Source organism: Melopsittacus undulatus, chromosome 10 (assembly GCF_012275295.1).
Source record: "Melopsittacus undulatus isolate bMelUnd1 chromosome 10, bMelUnd1.mat.Z, whole genome shotgun sequence".
Lineage (NCBI taxonomy): Eukaryota > Metazoa > Chordata > Aves > Psittaciformes > Psittaculidae > Melopsittacus > Melopsittacus undulatus.
This window is the reverse complement of record NC_047536.1, coordinates 34701847-34718225: the sequence shown is the minus strand read 5'-3', so window position 1 is coordinate 34718225 and position 16379 is coordinate 34701847. Positions and strand designations below refer to the sequence as shown.

Here is a 16379-nt window from a genome sequence, read left to right as displayed (position 1 = left end):
CATCAAGGGGCTGGGCTGGCTGTGGTGCCCCTGCCCTGGCACTGCTGGACCCCCCCCCCAGCCATGACAAATGATCTTGCCATTTCACGGGTGGGAAGGAGACATTGGTTAACTCCTGCACTTGCCTTTCTGGAAAGGTTACAGCTTAATTGGGCAGACCCAGAGCCATAAATTAAGTGCTGAAGGACCAGCAGAGATAAGGGAATTATTGTGTAATAATATTGTTGCAAAACCCCTTTTAGTGGGAGGCATCAGCCGTGGTCTGGGGCAGCCAAGGGCTCCTCCAGGAAACGCTTCACCCTCCAGTGAGGGGCCGGAAATTCTCCTTCTGTTATCGAATAATCTCAGGATTTGCAAAATATCCTTTTCTTTTTCTTTTGGAAGAAGACAAACAACAGGAAAGTCATTGTTTGTTTTAGGCAGAAAGTCTGAATCCCATCTGGAATCCTGTGCTGGAAGAGGATTTTGTTTCTCCATGGCAAGAAACTGAGAAAGTCCCAACTTTTCCTTTCCAAAGGTCTGGCTATTTAAACCTGGGTAAAATGAAGGGTGATGATCACCCCCTTCATTTCAATGTGGAAGCGGAAGCAGGTATTGCTTACCCCAGTTAAGAGGCAGCTTCCCAACACGGGGGTGTCAAGCCCAAGGCTCAGCTCTGGCTGCTTTTACCCTTCACAGGTTTGGGTCTTCTCAGCCTCTGACCTTGTATCACCGCTGGAAATGGCACAGGAGAAAGGCAAAGCATAAACCATCCTCTGGGGCACTGGAGGTGTTATCCCTATAAACAGGCAAAGCACTTTGGAATCAATAAGACATTTTACTTGTGGCCACTGGAGAGATTTCATCTCCTGAATGATAGGATGGGATTAACGCGATCCCGATCCGGCTGGCACCCTGTGGACCAGCAGCTCTGTTTGCAGCCTGCCTGAATGGCTCCCAAAGTAATTAGAATAATCAATCCCCCAAATGACAGAAGTATTGATTAGCACTTTCAGTCTCTCCCCAGCCTGGCAGCGCTGTGACTCCGGGAGCATTGCAGAGCCATGAGAGGCAGCCTCAGCTGTGGATGGGGATGCTCAGCCAGTGACAGCACAGCCAGGGGTTTGTATGCAATGATGGCAATACTGTTCCCACCCTCTTCCTTGCTCTTGTTCAATGTGCACAGTGGTTCATTTTTGATACCTGTTCATTTAGATTCCTAGAATCATGGAATGGTTTGGGTTGGAAGGGAGTTTGAGACTCCTCCAGCTCCAACCCCTGCCACGGGCAGGGACCCCTTCCACTGGAGCAGCTGCTCCAAGCCCCTGTGTCCAACCTGGCCTTGAACACCCTTTGCTACCTCCCTGGACATGGCAGGAGCAGTGGGAAGGATGCTCCCTGTACCGGTGCTGGGTGAGCTGATGCAGCTCCTCACCAGCATGGTCAGCCTTTTCCTAGGGACATGAGTTAACATGGATGATGTGTCCAGCCCGGCACAGGCCCCGGCTGGGATGTGTGAGCTGTGCTGGTCACAGGGGCTGAGCTCAGCCCCTAACAAGGCCTTCCAAAGCCAAGAGTTGTTGTGAAATGCCAGAAAAGAGTTGGTGTCCAAAGAGGAATCTGGAGGTGTGCTGCTGCTCCAGTGCCTGCAGAGGTGAGTGTGCTGGGATGAGAGCACATCAGCTGCTGGCAGAGCAGAAACAGGGTGAGGGAACTGGGATTGAAATGCTTTTGGAGGTAGAACAGACTCTTGGCGCTTGCAGTGAGCTGGATGCCATCCAGATGGGCACGGATTTCACCAGTGTGTGTGGGGATGGGAGCAGGGACATGCAGATGGATGGAGTGGGGATGGGGAGCAGCGATGCTCAGGTGGATGGCACGGGACTCAGCCATTGGGATTGCAGTCAAGCAGTGATGGAAGTGCTGCCAGGGAAATGGGGCTTGTGCTGGTGGAGTTTAAAACAACTGTAAGGAGCAAAGAGCAGAGAGTGAGTAGTGGGAGAAGTGAGGGGCAGGAGGTCCCAGCCTGGGGAGCAGCTGAGATCAGCCTTCATTAGTACTGTGCTAATGACCTGGGCAGGAGCACAGGCTCTGGGGTGCTGGGACCTCAGCCTCCACGGGGAGCTCAGCAGGGCTTGGCCCAGAGGTTTGGCACAAACAAGGCTGAGGGGGGTATGAATGATGCTCATGAACACTGGGATGGGCAAGTGCCCCTTGCCGAGGAGCAGCATCACACAGGGCCATGAGCCATGACCGTGCTGTGGCTGGGAGGAGGAGAGTGTTTTTCTGCAGTGGCCTTTACAGGAGATGCTGCTTCCTCTCCAGTGTCCCTCGATGAGCTCATGATGTGCTGCTGGGGAGCGGTGGTGCCATGCCCTGGGCTGCACAGCCTGTCCTCATCCCAGCCCAAACATGTGGGGTGCTGGGGGTCTGGGATCCCTGAGGACCTGGGGCTGGTTTGGATGGTGAGGGATCCATGAAGTTGCTCCCAGCTCAGCTAGATCCCCAGAGGCTTTGGGACAACGTGTTCCCAGGGAGGCTGGGCAGGCGACACCACCCTTGCCATGTACAGGGGAGGGGTAGGATGGGAGCGAGAACAGGAGATGGAGGCATTTAACCCTCATAAAAGGGACAGGGACTCATTGTGCCCACGGGAGCAGCCTGGCAGGGCCTGGATGAGCCAGCAGCAGCGTGAGCAGGATGCTGGCAGCAGAGCCAGGCTGCAGGCAGAGCCATGCGGCAGCACCGGGAGGCTTTGCCATGGCACTGGCTGCTGCTGGCGCTGGGGCAGTGCCAGGAGCCGGTGCCTGGCTCTCGGCAGGACACAAGGACCACACCGGGTGCTTCTCTTCAGGTTTATTAGCATTAATATCGTTAGTCCCATGTTAACGAGAGCACAAGTACAAAATGCCTGTTGCTGTCACCCGGCTGGGGCCGCAGCAGTGGTGCAGGGACAGGCAAACTGCCCGGCAGAGCATGGTGGGGTCAGTGCACCCCAGCCCACATCTGTGCTCCCCATGGATGCTCCAAGCCTGGCTCCTGCCTGCTGGGAACCGCTGTCCCAGGAACTGCTTGCAGGGATAAGTGCACTTCAGGTGAGGGTTACTACACATCTAGTAGGTTATTAACAGACCTCTTGGGCAGTGCTGCACATGGTGGGTGAGGGAAAAAGTACAGGAAACCGCAGGATGCTGGAACAGCAGCAGACCCCAACTCCAAGCATGGGATGTCCCATCCAGTTGGTGATCGATACCTCAACCACGGGGCAGAAACAGCCCCAACTGGGACTGGGTTTACTTGGCATTCGCTTTAGCTGAACTCTCAGTGTGAGGGTTCTCCAGGTAAACGATCTGGGAGGGCTTTTCAGGGGGGCACCGTGGTCTGGGGCTGTGCAGGTCCCAGGGCAAGGCCAGGCTTGGTGCTGGGGCATCCTCGGTGGAGTGCTGTGAATCGGAGTCTTCAGAGGAGAAGCTGCTCTGGCTGGAGACCTGGAAGTATTCTGCCCGGCGATGGGCTGGTGTGACAGCCCCATGGGGCACAGCGGTGGGGCACAGCCCATGGGGCACAGCGGTGGGGCACAGCCCATGGGGCACAGTGGTGGGGCACGGAGGGTCAGTGCCTGGAGGACGCACCCGGGCCGGCAGGGTGAGGGGATGTCTGTGGAGGCTGTTGGGGATGAGCTGTCCTGCAGCCCCTGGGCAGGCTCCGCTCTCGGGTTTGGGGACGGAGGTGTTGGCAGAGGCACAGTGGGGACAGGCAGGGTCACCCCCTGGCCCCTGATGGCCGTGGGGCTGTGGGGAGCTCGGCTCTGCACCCAGTGAGGGGCTGGGAACGCTGCTGGTGTGGGGCTGTCCTGTCCCGGCACTGGGCTCTGGTTGCTCCCCTGGCACCACCGGCTCAGGGCTGGTGCCTGCAGCTCCCTCACAATGGGCAGCAGACCCCGAACCGGGGCGGCTGAAGGAGTCTCCGAGCCCCTCGGCCTGAGCTCCCCAGGCCTCCTGCAGCTCTGCCAGCATCTCCTCCAGGACCTGCCGTGTCTCCTGGTACCGGTGCCGTGCCTCGGTCCAGGCTGCCAGCCCTGGGCTGCTCCGCATCCTGCGCACCTGAGCCTTCATCTCCTGCAGCTTCTCCAGGGCAAACTCCACCAGGAGCTTCTGGAAGGAGCTCTGCAGCCCCTGCAGTGCCCGACCCTCCTCGCGCTGCCCCCGCACCAGGCACTGCCTGCAGCCCAGCTTCAGCCCTGCCATCTGCAACACAAGGGAAGTGTGCCCATTCCAGGGCTGTGCCACGGCACCGGCTCCCAGCGGAGCAGAGCCCCAGCTCCCACCTTGCTGGAGAAGCATCCGAGGTCCCGCAGCAGCTCCCGCTCCGCCTGGCGCCGCTCCACCTGCCTATGGAAGCTGGTCAGCTTGGTCCGGAAAAGGGCCGCGGCCGCCTGGAACAGGGATGCTTCTGGGAATGCTGCGTCCTGGACCTCAGCTGCCTCCTGACACAGCACCAGCCCGTGTCGGTACTGAGCCTGCGGGGACAGGAGGAAAGAGCAAGCTCCGTGTTTGGGAATGGCGCTGACCTCACGGTGGGATGGGCGAGCAGGATATGATGAAGATCATTTGGTGTCAGTACCAGGGATGCATTGCGAATGTTTCTGGTAAGTGAGAATAAGCAAAAAGAACCAGGTTCTCCAAAGCTCTGCTCTGTCCTGAGCGGAGCTCTGAGCTCTGTCCTTGAGCCTGAGCTCTGCTCGCCCCCGAATGCACCATGTGCATAGCCCTGTCCTCCCTGTGGTGCATGCAGCCAGTGGCCTCTGGGATGAACAAATGCCTGTCACCACAGTATCAGCTGTCTGATGGATATCCAGGCTCTGCGAGACGAAGGGGGCTGTGAAGAACAGAGCATGGCAGGGGCTGGGGACAGTGCCAAGCACACCAAGGAGCCACACAGCTGCCCTCTTACTGGAACAAGGCTGCCCAAAGACCCTGGCAAAGTGGGGCCTGAAGACTGCAGCTTGACCTTCACCCGGCCAGCCTGGGCACAGCCTGGATGGCCACAGCTGAGGGTTTGGGCTCATCCTATCAAGCTTTGTAACGACATTCAAATGATTGTGATTCGGTGATTTAAGTGTCTGCCCAGCACCAGGCAGGGCCTGGAGCTGCCCCAGGGACACGTGTTACTGAAGAGCCCTCTCCAACATACTGTTGCCTGGGCGAGGAACTGGTTGAACTGCTCGTCAGACCCCAGGAAGCTCTCGGGGCTCCACTCCTCAGCACCCATCTCCTGCAGCCGCGCTGCTGCCTCCCCATCCAGCCACAGCCCCAGCTGCAAGAGAGAGCAGAGTCAGGCAGCACCTCCCCTTCCTTCCCGGCCGGAGCATCCCACCCCAGCGGCCCCTAATGGAAATCAAAGCTCAGGCAATCCCTGTTGTTCTCTGGGCTTCCTTCACCAGCAAACCCCAGGGAACCATGCCCGAAGTGCTCAGCTGTGGGAACACCCCAGAGGATGATGCATCCCGCAGCACCCAGAGCAGGAGCGCAGGGATGCCCAGCTCACCTTGCTGAACTCAGCCTCCAGCTCCCGCACCTTCCGGAGGAACTCCAGGCGCTCCAGGGAGCTGTTGGACTGGAACACCAGGTCATGAAGCGCTTCCTCCAGCTGGTTGTACAGGGCCTCGGCCGACTCCATGCTGGTCCTGGTGGTGGGGAATGAGTGGGGCCATCACTGCTGGGTGCTGCTGGGTGAGCTGTGGCAGCTCTCGGTGGGCAGGACTGTGGATGGGGCAGCTCCTGGGAGTGGGCATGTGGCCATGCGGAAAGCCGGGATCAGATGTGCAATGACCCAGCATGTGCAGATGGAGAGATGCCGGCAGGTGCCTGGGTTGGGAGCCAACCACGGATCTTCTGCTACCCACATCCCTGGAGCCCACCGAGGACATGAGGACAGTCCCAGCCCTGTGCTGGGCAGCATCTCCAGCCCTGCACACCCACCAGCACCACGGCCTTTCACGTGCCCTGGCATCTCCGCATCCCATGGAGCAAGGTGAAGGTTGGGGAACATGGGATGGGAAAGCGCCGGCTGTCGGTGCCGGGTGGTGAGAGACGGGAGCGGAAGGGAGCAGGAGGGAGCAGAAAGGAGCAGGAGGGAGCAGAAAGGAGCAGAAGGGAGCATGGGGTTACTGCTGCCGGCACGCACCGGCCCCATCTAGCGGCTCTGCCGCAGAGCAGCCGGCCCCGCTGCCGGCCCCGGTGAGCGGCCCCGGGGCAGGGAACCAGGACCCGGGCACGTTCCGCAGCCGGGGGCCGGGAGACCCCTCAAAGGGCGGTCCCAGACCCGAGCCTGCAGGGCAGGAGGGACACGGGCGCGATGGGGACACGGGGCTCCCTGTGGCCGTGGCTCTGCAGCCGGGAGGCCGCCGGGGTCCCCGGTGCCGGCCGCTCTCCCCTGGGTTATCCATCCCATCCTACCTGACGTGGGCCGAGGTGCGGAGCCGAGCGGCCTCCCTGCGCAGCCTGGCCAGCACGGAACCCCCCTCGCGCTGCACCCACACCAGCGGCGCATCGCTCAGCACCCTCCGCATCAGCTCCCGGTGCCTCACGATGCAGGCGCCTGCATCCTGCAAGGGAAGGTTGGACACGCTCTCAGCTGGGGTACAGCAGGTCCCATCCCAGGCAGGGACCAGCAAAGGGACAGGGACATCCCCATGGCTAGTAAGGGAACAGCTGAACCGAGTTTCGAGCAACCAGGGTGAAATGTGGCTGTGTTGGACTAGAGATGTGCACTACAACCTGCAGTGCTGCATCCCACCGTTACCTGCGTCCCCTCCTTTACCTGTGTCACCACCAGTGCGTTGCCGCTCCGCAGCTCCTGGATGCAGCTCCGCAGCAGCTCCGATGCCCGCCGGAGGCTGGCCATGAAGGGATGCAGCTTCTGTGGGTGGACACACAGCAGGTCAGTGGGACGGGCAGGGGGCAGCCTGCCTGCGAGGAGGAGAAGGAGCAGTGCCAGGCCAGAGCAGGGAATGCTGTGGGGCACTGGGTTAAATCTGAGGAGGAAGGGAGTGTAGAGGTGGATGGGTAGTTGCAGGCAGGAGCAGGAAGGAGGGGGCTGCCCTCCTGCACTCAGAGCTGTTCTTTTCCTTCCCCTCTCCTGGGCTTTCCCATTGCTCTTCCAGGGATGTGAGACATGGAAGCAGTGTCGGGGGTGAGGAGTGGGGAGGAACGGTGAGGACAAGGAGCACTGCAGGGAGGTGAGGCCGTGGCTCATGGCGTGGAAACAGACACCTGGAAGAACTGCACCCACTCGCCGTGGCTGTAGGGGAAGGCACCGTCCAGCTCCGGTGTCAGCTGGGAGCTGTCGACGAAGCGGCCCAGAGCCTTCAGCGATGGCAGCGACTCCACCTGCGGGCATGGGGCTGGTGAGCACTGTGGGACCGACACAGGGAGACCCTCAGGACAGCCTGGAGCAGGGGCACAGCCTGGAGCAGGGGCACAGCCTGGAGCAGGGGCACAGCCCCTCCTGGTAACCAGCGGGTTGGCCCTGGGAGCTCCACATGTGACAGCTCTGCTCAGAGCATCCCCCGGCCTCTCCAGTGTGTTTGCATGCACAGGGGACCACCGGGACCGCAGTAACCTGCCAGGACACCATACCTGGGTGATCACACTCAGTACTATTGCACATTACATTAACCAACCCGAGCAGCACTGAAAGAATAATAAACCCTGCCAAGTATAGATCTGTTATCCCTGTGCCTGTGTCCAGCCCCTGGAGGTAACAGGGAAGGCACTGGCTGCCCTGGGGCAGCTTTTGCCTGCTGCAACCCAGTGAACCCCATGGAGGCACAAGCCCCATTGTGGTGCTGCTCTGCTTGGGATCCCCCACCCGGGAACTGGGGCTCCAGGTAAACGGACAGAGGATGCCCTGTGGCAGGATCCTCACTCTGCTCTTCCCACAGGAGACAACACAGGGACATGAGGAGGGGGCAGGGTCAGGCTCACCTGCACCCCAGGCAGCTTCTCACGGTGTGTGCCCAGCTCCTTGTCGGCCAGCAGCAGCACAGTGTGGATGCAGCCTGGTGAGATGCTCTGCAGGGAAGAGTCACCACCTCAAATGACAAACCCCACATTGCAGCTGCCCAAGCCACTTGATGCTGGTGAGTCAGTTACAAAGGAAAAGGCTCCTGAGCTCGCTGGTGTGGGGAATGGACATGAGTCGCTCAGGCCATAACCCTGTCCCAGCCACCAGCTCCCTGGCAGAAAGGACCCACAAAAGGAACCTTGTGAGCAAAGCCTTTTGCTTGCACCAGTGATGCTTCTGCACACAGGGAGCAGTGGGGCTGGTGTGGGATTCACTGGGCAGGCTGCAGCCAAGCCCTGAGCACACAGAGGCAAAGGATGCCCTGGCAGGGAGGACCCACAGCCCCAAGACAGAGCAGGGCCCCCCAGCAGCACTGGCTCCCAGACACGGACCCCCCACATCTGTGCATGGGTGTGCAGAGCATGGAGCACCTGGACAGAGCGGAGGGCAGAGAACAGGACAGGAGCAGGCGGCTGCTTCCTGGCATCCACCACGATGGTCAGCCCAGTGTCCTTCACGTCTTGCCTGGCAAGGGGAGACAAAGCAGGAGGCAGAACATGAAGTCCTCGGGTAGGACACACTCTCAGGCTGGTCCCATGGCTCTGGGCAGGCAGGAACTGGCAGCTGCAGGCAATGGCCTTTTCCCTGTGGGATGCCTGAGCCAAAGGCAGGGCCAGACCTGATGGTATTGGGTCCCCAAGGGTGGCTGCAGGAGGGGCTGTGTGGACATGCCACATGCTGGGCATCCACCCCTGCTTGGCCAGGGACTGCCTGGGGCCCTGAGCCGGGAGCAGCCGGGGGGTCCATGGCAGCTCCCCCAGCCCTTACCTGGCAATGGAGCAGAGGTAGAGGATGAGCGTCCCCAGCTCAGCAGCCGAGCACCATGAGGCTCCCCAGGCGCTGCCGCTGGTGGTCACCTGGAGCAGGGCCCTGCCCTGCCTGTCCTTGCTGCCTGTGGGGAAAGGGGTGTGTGACCCCCCGGGAGCCGCTGTGGGCTCCAGCCTGGGGGGCTGAGGCTGCCGATGGCTGCAGGAGGGAGCTCTGCCCTATCTGTGCTCATGGGGTCAGCAGCACCCCCCGCACCCCAGCCCTCTGGAGGGCTCTTGGCAGGAACCAGCCCTGGAAGTGCCAGGGCAGAGCTGCCAGGGCTGCTCCTCCCGAGGAAAACACGGGTTTGTCACCGTCCTCCAGCTCTTGGGAAGGGGGAGAAGCCAAATGTTTAGTGCTTGGCAGCTCAAGCGGAGCGGCTTCACTGGTGAGGAATGGTGTGGGAGGGCTCAGTGCAGCTGGGGACGGGGCAGCTGCTCCAGCAGCCTGCTTGTTTCTATGGTTCTCATTCTTTTTGCCCAGCTGAAAGAGTTTTCCCCCTTGGGCCCTCTGCCTCCAGCAGAGCCCCAGGACCTCCCTCCAGCAGCTCAGTGCTCTCCCTCTGGAGCCCCATCCCGACATCCGTGGGTCACGGTGCTGCTGGTACCTGGCAGGCACACGATGCCTGAGTGCAGCAGCCCCACGTGTAGGTCCTGCCAGGCCGGCGGCTCCCAGCCCACGGTGCTGGTGCTGGGCATGGAGGGACCATTCTTACAGCCGGAGCTTTCCATGGGTCGTTCCTCTGCAGGGGCAGGGGCTGCCACATCCAAACCTGCCCATGGGGACAGAGAAGAGCTGGTGACGCACAGCAAGGCAGGGAAGTGCAATGCCCCTCACAGGCACCACAGCCCTGCTCACATGGTACCTTTCCCGGCTGCCTTGGCTCTGCCCATCCTGGGTGAGTAGATGGCAGACACCTTCCTCCAGGCCCCTTCCTGTTGGCTGCTGCCTCGTTCATCCCCTGGGGCTGCCCCGAGCCGGGGCCCCTTCAGGAAGGAGAACTTGTGTCCGGAGCCGTGGGGCAGCCGGGGGCTGCTCTGCCGAACCCCTGCCTGGCTGCGGGGGCTGAGGAGCGTGGGGCTGCCGGCCCCCATCCCACACTGGGCAGGGGTCTCATGGGGAGCAGAGGGGGGTGGCTCGGGGCCGGGGCCATCGGGCTCCTCCAGGATAGCTGCCATCAGCCCGGCCCCGAAGCTCACCGGGTTCTGCAGTGCAGCCAGGTAGGAGTCACGGTGGCGGCACCGTGGCCCGTGTGGCTCCCGGCTCAGCTCCTGCCCCAGGCATGGGGTGCAGGGACCCTGCTCTGAGCTCGGTGCTGCCCCACAGGGACCCCCGTTCACACAGGGGAGCTCAGCCTTGTCCCCAGCGCCCATTGGCAGGGCCCTGCCCAGGAGCCCCATCTGCTGCGGGGACTCCAGCAGGTCCACGTACTCCCCCTCCAGGTTCTGGCTGATGATCTCGCACAGGCTGGGCATGGCCAACGCGCTCGGCTTCCTCCGCAGCCCGGCCTGCTCCACCTTGATCAGTCCCGGGTACTTTCCCTGGCTCGGCTTCCGAGAGCTGCCCTTGCAGCCCGGGATGGTGCCCACAACATTGCTATAGGGCACGGGGGTGCCTGCCGTGCTGTGGGGCATGGGCACGCTGGGTGCTGCTGACTCAGCTGCAGCTTCAGAAGCAGGCTCATGCTGGGTGTCCACAGACGTCCCATCAGCTCCAGCCTTGGGCTTGTCGATGAACTCCGGTGTGGCAATGCTGCCCCATGGCAGTGGAGCGATGCCATTCTCAGTGGCCACCAGGCAGGTTTGCAGGGGGACCCCAGCCCGGTTGCCATTGATCTCCTCCAGCCACTCGTTGGTGAAGAGCAGCCCATAGGCAGCCTCGGGGACCAGCATCTCCTCCACCGTGCACAGGTCCTGGGAGAGGTGCTTGAGGACGATGCGTGCCGAGTGCTCCTCGCACGGCTCTGCCTGCAGGTAGAAGTCTCCAGGGCGCAGCAGCAGCGGGTTGAGGGGTGCGAGGTGCACGACCACCTTCTCGTGCAGACACAGGGGCCATCCTTCATGGAGAAAGATGCAGTTAAAGTAGGGAGCCTGGCAGGGAGGAAGAACACAGCATGTGAGCGAGAGCCCCCACCAGCTCCAGAGCCTCCCAGCCAGCCCCATGCACTCTCACTGCCCAGCTCTGCAGTTCCATGATGGGACTGATGAGCCCCATCACCCAATGGGATATCCCTAGGCTGAGCCATAGCACAGACCTGCAAGCCCACCCTGTGCTGCGTGCTCCCCATGTGCTAACAGAGGGGAAACCTCTGCCGGAGCCTCTCCAGAGACAAGACAAGGTGACCCCAGCATCCGTCTGCCCCTATTGCAGGAACTGCACGTGCCAGGCTCAGTGCTGGAGCCATCCCAGGGAGCTGGATGCATCATGGCCCCTTTGCAGGAGGGGATGGGGACAGCAGGGGAGATGCAGAGGGAGGGCACAGGCTTACGCAGGCTGCCTGCCGGACGTGCTCGAAGAGGCGCTTGGCTGGGATGAGGAACTGGAGCAGGCAGCAGAGCCCATCACCCTGGTAGCTGGTCTCCAGCAGCCGGAAGACCTGCCCCAGCACCGTGGGGGCCGTGGCATCGAAGGGTGGGTAGAGGGCCTGGAGGGCGCCCTGCACTGCTGCATCCAGGGAGCCGGCATCCTGCGGGAGGAAAGTGTCACTGGTGGGGACAGCAGCCCTGCAATGGGACACTGACCCCACAGAGCCTGTCCCCACCATCCCGTGTGCTGCGCCTCGGCCGGGTCCCTCTGTGCCCACACCGGCAACGTGCTGAGCTCGGGGGCTCCAATCCTTCCTGTTCTGGAAGCTGGGAATGATCCGGGTGTGGAGCACCCCGAGCACTGCACAGCCCAGGGGCAGGAGCATGGCCGGGTCTGGTTCCCAGCGCTGGGCTGTGGTTTGAGGAGCCTGAGAAAGGAGCTTGGGAATGGAGCCATGCGGAGGCGGAGGAGCCGCAGCAGCCAAGGGGTTAAGCTGAGCCAGACGCAGAGCAGAGCTTGGGGATGTGCCGGGCTTAGCAGCGTGCTGCAGGAATGCAGCAGATGGAGGAAGGACAAACATGGGAAGATGGATTGGGTGTTTTGGTTCAGTCTCATCAGTGAATTCACTGAACTCCACATCAGTCCTTCAGGCTTATTCTGGGAATCGCTCTGCTGGGTCACAGCCCTCCCTGTGCTTCCAGACTGGGATGAGGATGAGGACACTGCTTTGTGCCATGTGTAAACTGGGGGCTCCAAGTTGGCTCTCGCAGCCCTGCAGGAGACATTGGCCATGCAGACCCGGTTGGCGCAGCCAGTGTGTGGAGGAGCCATCAGCCGGCTCCGTTAAACCCCAGCATGGCTGCAGGCAGTGCCGGTGGCTGCAGGCAGTGCCGGTGGCTGCAGACACGGCTGCTGAAAGGAGCCACAGGACACACAGAGGCTCCTCCAGCTCCTTGGCCAGTGTTTCTGCAGGGGAGGCTCCAACACACAACGAATCTGCTGTGCCGGGGCTGGAAGTGGAGCTGCAGCAGGAGAGGAGCAGCATCAGGCCCAGCATGGCTGCATGGGGATCTGCCCTTCTGCAGTGGGACACCAATCCTCCTCCTCCTGCAGAGCATGGCATGGGGTACCTCTGCCTGTTGAGTACTGAGGAGCCACCAGCTCTGCCACTGTCATCCCTGCACTCTGGTGCGGGAAGGTGGGATGAGCTGAAGGTGGGATGAGCTAAAGGTGAGCATTAATTTCAGGCAGCTAATCCTCGGCCTGTGAGCCCATACAGAGATAGTGGCCTTGCTTAACTCAGCTTAATTAGCTTTAATGCGCTTAAGCTAAAGCACTTTGCAGTCATGCTCTGGATAATTCTTCTTGACTTTTTCTCTCTGTCTCCATGCAGGATCTCCTGCCCTTGGGCCTGGTGGGAGAGCAGGAGGAGAGCAAGTCCCTTCTCAGGGCCATGGCCAGGCTGGTGGCCGTTGGACCATTGGTCTCATGCTTGCTCTTGCCTAGCACAGCTCCCAGGAGGGACTGGAGGCCTGGCTCTGGAACAGCCCCACTGCAGGGTAAAGCCCAGCTCTGCCTCTGCAGGGTCACCAACCGCAGCGACCCATCCAGCTCCTAATGCTGCCCCAAGAGATGAGCCAGCCCTGCCTGTCCTGCCCAGCATCATCCATACACAGCCCTAGCACACACAGAACCAGCTCCCTTGAAAGCAAACTCCTGTGGCACTGATAAAACAGCAAACAAAACCAGACAGAAAACCCAGGACCCCTGAGACCGGGGCTGCCACAGCTCTGCTCAGTGCAGGCTGCACCACAGGTGATGGGCAGCCCCAAACCCGGCCATGCCCTGGCTCAGCCACGGTCTGATGGGACAAAGGCACATACTTCCAACTGCCCCAACGCACTCCCATCATCTCTTGTGACACGGGATCCTCAAACCTTGGCCTTCAGCACATGCATCCCAGCTCCCTGGTCCCCTGCCTTGGGTACAGTGAACTTGGGGTGCCTGAGGAAGGGACAGCCCCCTCAGGGGAACGAGGATCTCCCAAACCATCACCAGAACCCCACAGCATGCGGAGGATGGATCCACTGAGTCAACAAAGCTGCTTCCCTGTCCATGGAACAAAACTGCCCAGGACTCCATCCAGCAGCAGGGACTGCGTGAGCCAGCGCCAGGAGGGCTGATGGAGGCTCCAGACACAGCCTGGCTTGTGCTGGGAACTGTTTGGCCTGGAATGAGTAGGAATGTTCCCTGAGTGTCACAAAGCATCACAGGGGGAGGCTTGAGGGGTAACCATGGTGGGAGATGCCAGGTCCCGGCCTGCCAGGGAGCGCTGGAAATCCAGACCAACCAGAACAACCATCAGCCCAGGTCCCTCCACCAGCTGCGGGCGAGCACGGAACCGAAACAAAAGGCATTAGGGACCATAAGGAGATTTACATTTGCAAAGCTATTTCCATTTTAATAAGCCAAAGTGCTGTTAAATAGAGATTGATATTTCTCCCCAAATACCCATATTTTTAAAGTAGTTTACACCAACAAGGCCAGCCAAGCTTTGGTGTTCTGGTGCTGGAAAATTGCTTAACTCATACATGGGGTGACTCAGCTCCATCCCCCTTCTCCCTCCTCTCAGGAAGGAGTGAAGTTTGAGTGTTGAGACCAGCTCTGAATAACAATTCCTCTGGCTCTCCCACAGCTCTCGCTGGCAGCAACTTTGGCAGAGCAGATGCAGACAGTGAATGCTACCGACCCCCCCGAGCCCAGCACAGCATCGCCCATGAGCCCACAGCAATGGGGACAAACAAGCCCTGGGACCCACTGAGCATCCTGTACCTGCACACTGGGCTCTGTTCATGTGGTAACACCTGCTTCTCGCACCCCATTCCCCAGCCAAACTTCCCAGAGCTGTTCAAGCATCCCGGGATGCCACCCGCACGTGCTCTGCCCCAATGGCCCCACGATGCGGCCCGTGGGTGCCCGTGGATGCTCACAGGGTCCCGTGGGTGCTCACAGGGTCCCGTGGGTGCTCGCGGGGCAGGGCAAGGGGAAGGATAGGAAAAGAGAAGCAATTACCATGTTGGGTGGCACCCGCCGCCCCCTCCCTGGTCCTCGCCGGGGCCGAGCGCTGACCCCCGCCCGGTGTCCCCCGGCCCCGGTGCTGCCGCTCGCCGCTCCCCCGGCGGCTCCTCCCGCTCTGCGGGCGGGGACGCGCAGCCCCGGCCCCCCCGGTCCCCCCTCCCCGGCCCCCCCGGCCCCGGCTCCGGCTTCGGCCGCGCCCCTTCTGGGGGAAAAAGAAGGGAAAAGAAGAAAGAAAAAGAAAGAAAAGGCTCAGAAAGCGCGAGAGCCGCGGGGCGGAGCGGGGGAGGGGCTGCCCCGGCCCGGGGGGAGCGGGGGCACCGAGGAGCACAGCCTCGGAGCCGGCTCCTCCTCGGGTCCCCCCCCCCGGTGGCCCCGGGCGGGATAGGGCTGAAGCCGCTCCGGTTCCGTCCCCCCGGTCTGATCGGGGATGGGGGGGATGTGTAGGACCGGGGGGGGGCAGCTCCGGGTCCCGGGATCCTTCCCAGCACCGGGAAGAGCAGAGCTGCGTGTGTGAGTGTGCGCACACAAGTGGGCGTGCAGGGCTCGGCGGGTCCCTCTCGTTAAACAAACACAGGCCGGTGCTGATGGGAACCATCGGGCCGGTCTGTGCTCAAATCACAGCTCGCGTTTCGCAGTTGGCCCAAAGCGCCGCAGATTAAAAGTGGCTCTGACGGCTTTTTGGGCTGTTCCAGAGATGGAAAGTACCTACTCGAAGGCAGAACTGTGGGATTTAGCAGCCAGAAGTTGTACAAAAACAACCAGCGCAAGAGCCAAAGCCACAGATTTGGTCTATCCCAATGCAAAGCACCGCTGCTCGCACAGCTTGGGCTGGACGTTGTCCCTGTCATGACTGGGTCTGGGATGGGACCAGGGATGGGACCTGGGATGGGTGGGATGGCCACAGCATGGGCCGCTGGGGCAGTCTGGATAGGGAACGTTTGTCCAGGGAGCAGCAAGCAGCCAAAGGACAAGCTGTGCAAACACGGCGAGACGGGAGGAGGTCCAGCTGCGCTGCTGGCTCAGCCGGACAGAGCACGGCGCCAGCACCGTCCCATTGCTTCCCATTTCCCTGGGAGCCAATGGAACCCTATGCTTGCCCCCCAGGTCATGAGTGCTCAGGGACCGGTGGTTGTGCCAGTGGGAGCCATGGGAGTGGGACTGCAGCTCTGGCCCCATGGGCACTGAACAGCCCCTTGGCTCAAACAAAATCCAAGCTGCCTGCCTGGGACCCCTTAATGCAAAGTGGGGCCAGCCCCTCCCTCCCTGCCAGTGACCAATTGCTCCTTTAATTGTGTTAATTAATTTACTCTGTTTCAGCCTTTATATTCCCTGAGAGGAGCACGGGCCCTTTTTCACTTGTGTGGCCACTGGAGGAATGAGCCCAAGAACTTGCTCTGTCTTGTGCCCCTCTGCTGGGCACTGGGGCTGGGTGAGGAGGCTGTGGACAGAGGAAGGCAGTGTGACAGGCCAGGTCCAGCACCAGCAGGTAGGCTCCCTCTGCAGCACTGGTGAGTAGGAGGGGAAGGATGTGAACCTGAGCCCCAGGGACCTCACCACCCTGGAGTGTGAGTGCCTGATGGCAGCAGGTCCCTGCCTGCACCATGGGGTGCCTTGTATGGGCTGTGCTTGACTGAGGCACCCTGCAAATGCACCCAGTGTGGCTGGGTCGTGCTCTGCATCCCTGCAGCACCCAAAGCAGCTCCTCCTGCCACCCAGACACAGCAGAGACTGGAGGTGGGATCAGTCTGCTGGAGCCTGAGCTCTCCCCAGCAAAAGCCTCCAGGGCCCTGACCCCATGAGCTCACCCTCTTGTGCTCCCTTTCTCCATGTCCTGTTTGTCCCGAGCAGCTGCAGGGACAGAC

The 16379-nt window shown here is 61.2% G+C and overlaps 1 protein-coding gene across 2 annotated transcripts; it reads right to left on the bottom strand.

Annotated features, from left to right (window-relative positions):
• Positions 1–2829: 2829 nt before the first annotated feature.
• On the bottom strand, positions 2830–14560 carry KIAA1755 (KIAA1755 ortholog). 2 transcript variants are annotated; one of them, XM_034067224.1, is made up of 14 exons: positions 14512–14560; positions 11402–11599; positions 9779–11003; positions 9521–9685; positions 8875–8998; positions 8478–8571; positions 7968–8054; positions 7254–7370; positions 6802–6900; positions 6438–6586; positions 5527–5665; positions 5173–5295; positions 4307–4498; positions 2830–4226 (listed from the first exon to the last, which is right to left on the bottom strand). In XM_034067224.1, the coding sequence occupies exons 1-14, from the start codon at positions 14512–14514 to the stop codon at positions 3273–3275; spliced, it is 3669 nt and encodes a 1222-aa protein (XP_033923115.1). In that variant the 5' UTR covers positions 14515–14560; the 3' UTR covers positions 2830–3272. The 2 variants fall into 2 exon arrangements, with proteins under 2 accessions (XP_033923115.1, XP_033923116.1); XM_034067225.1 differs by lacking the exon at positions 5173–5295.
• Positions 14561–16379: the final 1819 nt, after the last annotated feature.

Excerpts from the sequence above, each read along its gene's own strand:
- KIAA1755 (XM_034067224.1), bottom strand. Across the intron at positions 8,999-9,520 it reads AGGCATCGTGTGCCTGCCAG|GCAGCAAGGACAGGCAGGGC; the intron begins GTACCAGCAGCA and ends CTTTCCCCACAG. Across the intron at positions 4,499-5,172 it reads AGTTCCTCGCCCAGGCAACA|GCTCAGTACCGACACGGGCT; the intron begins GTATGTTGGAGA and ends CTGTCCCCGCAG.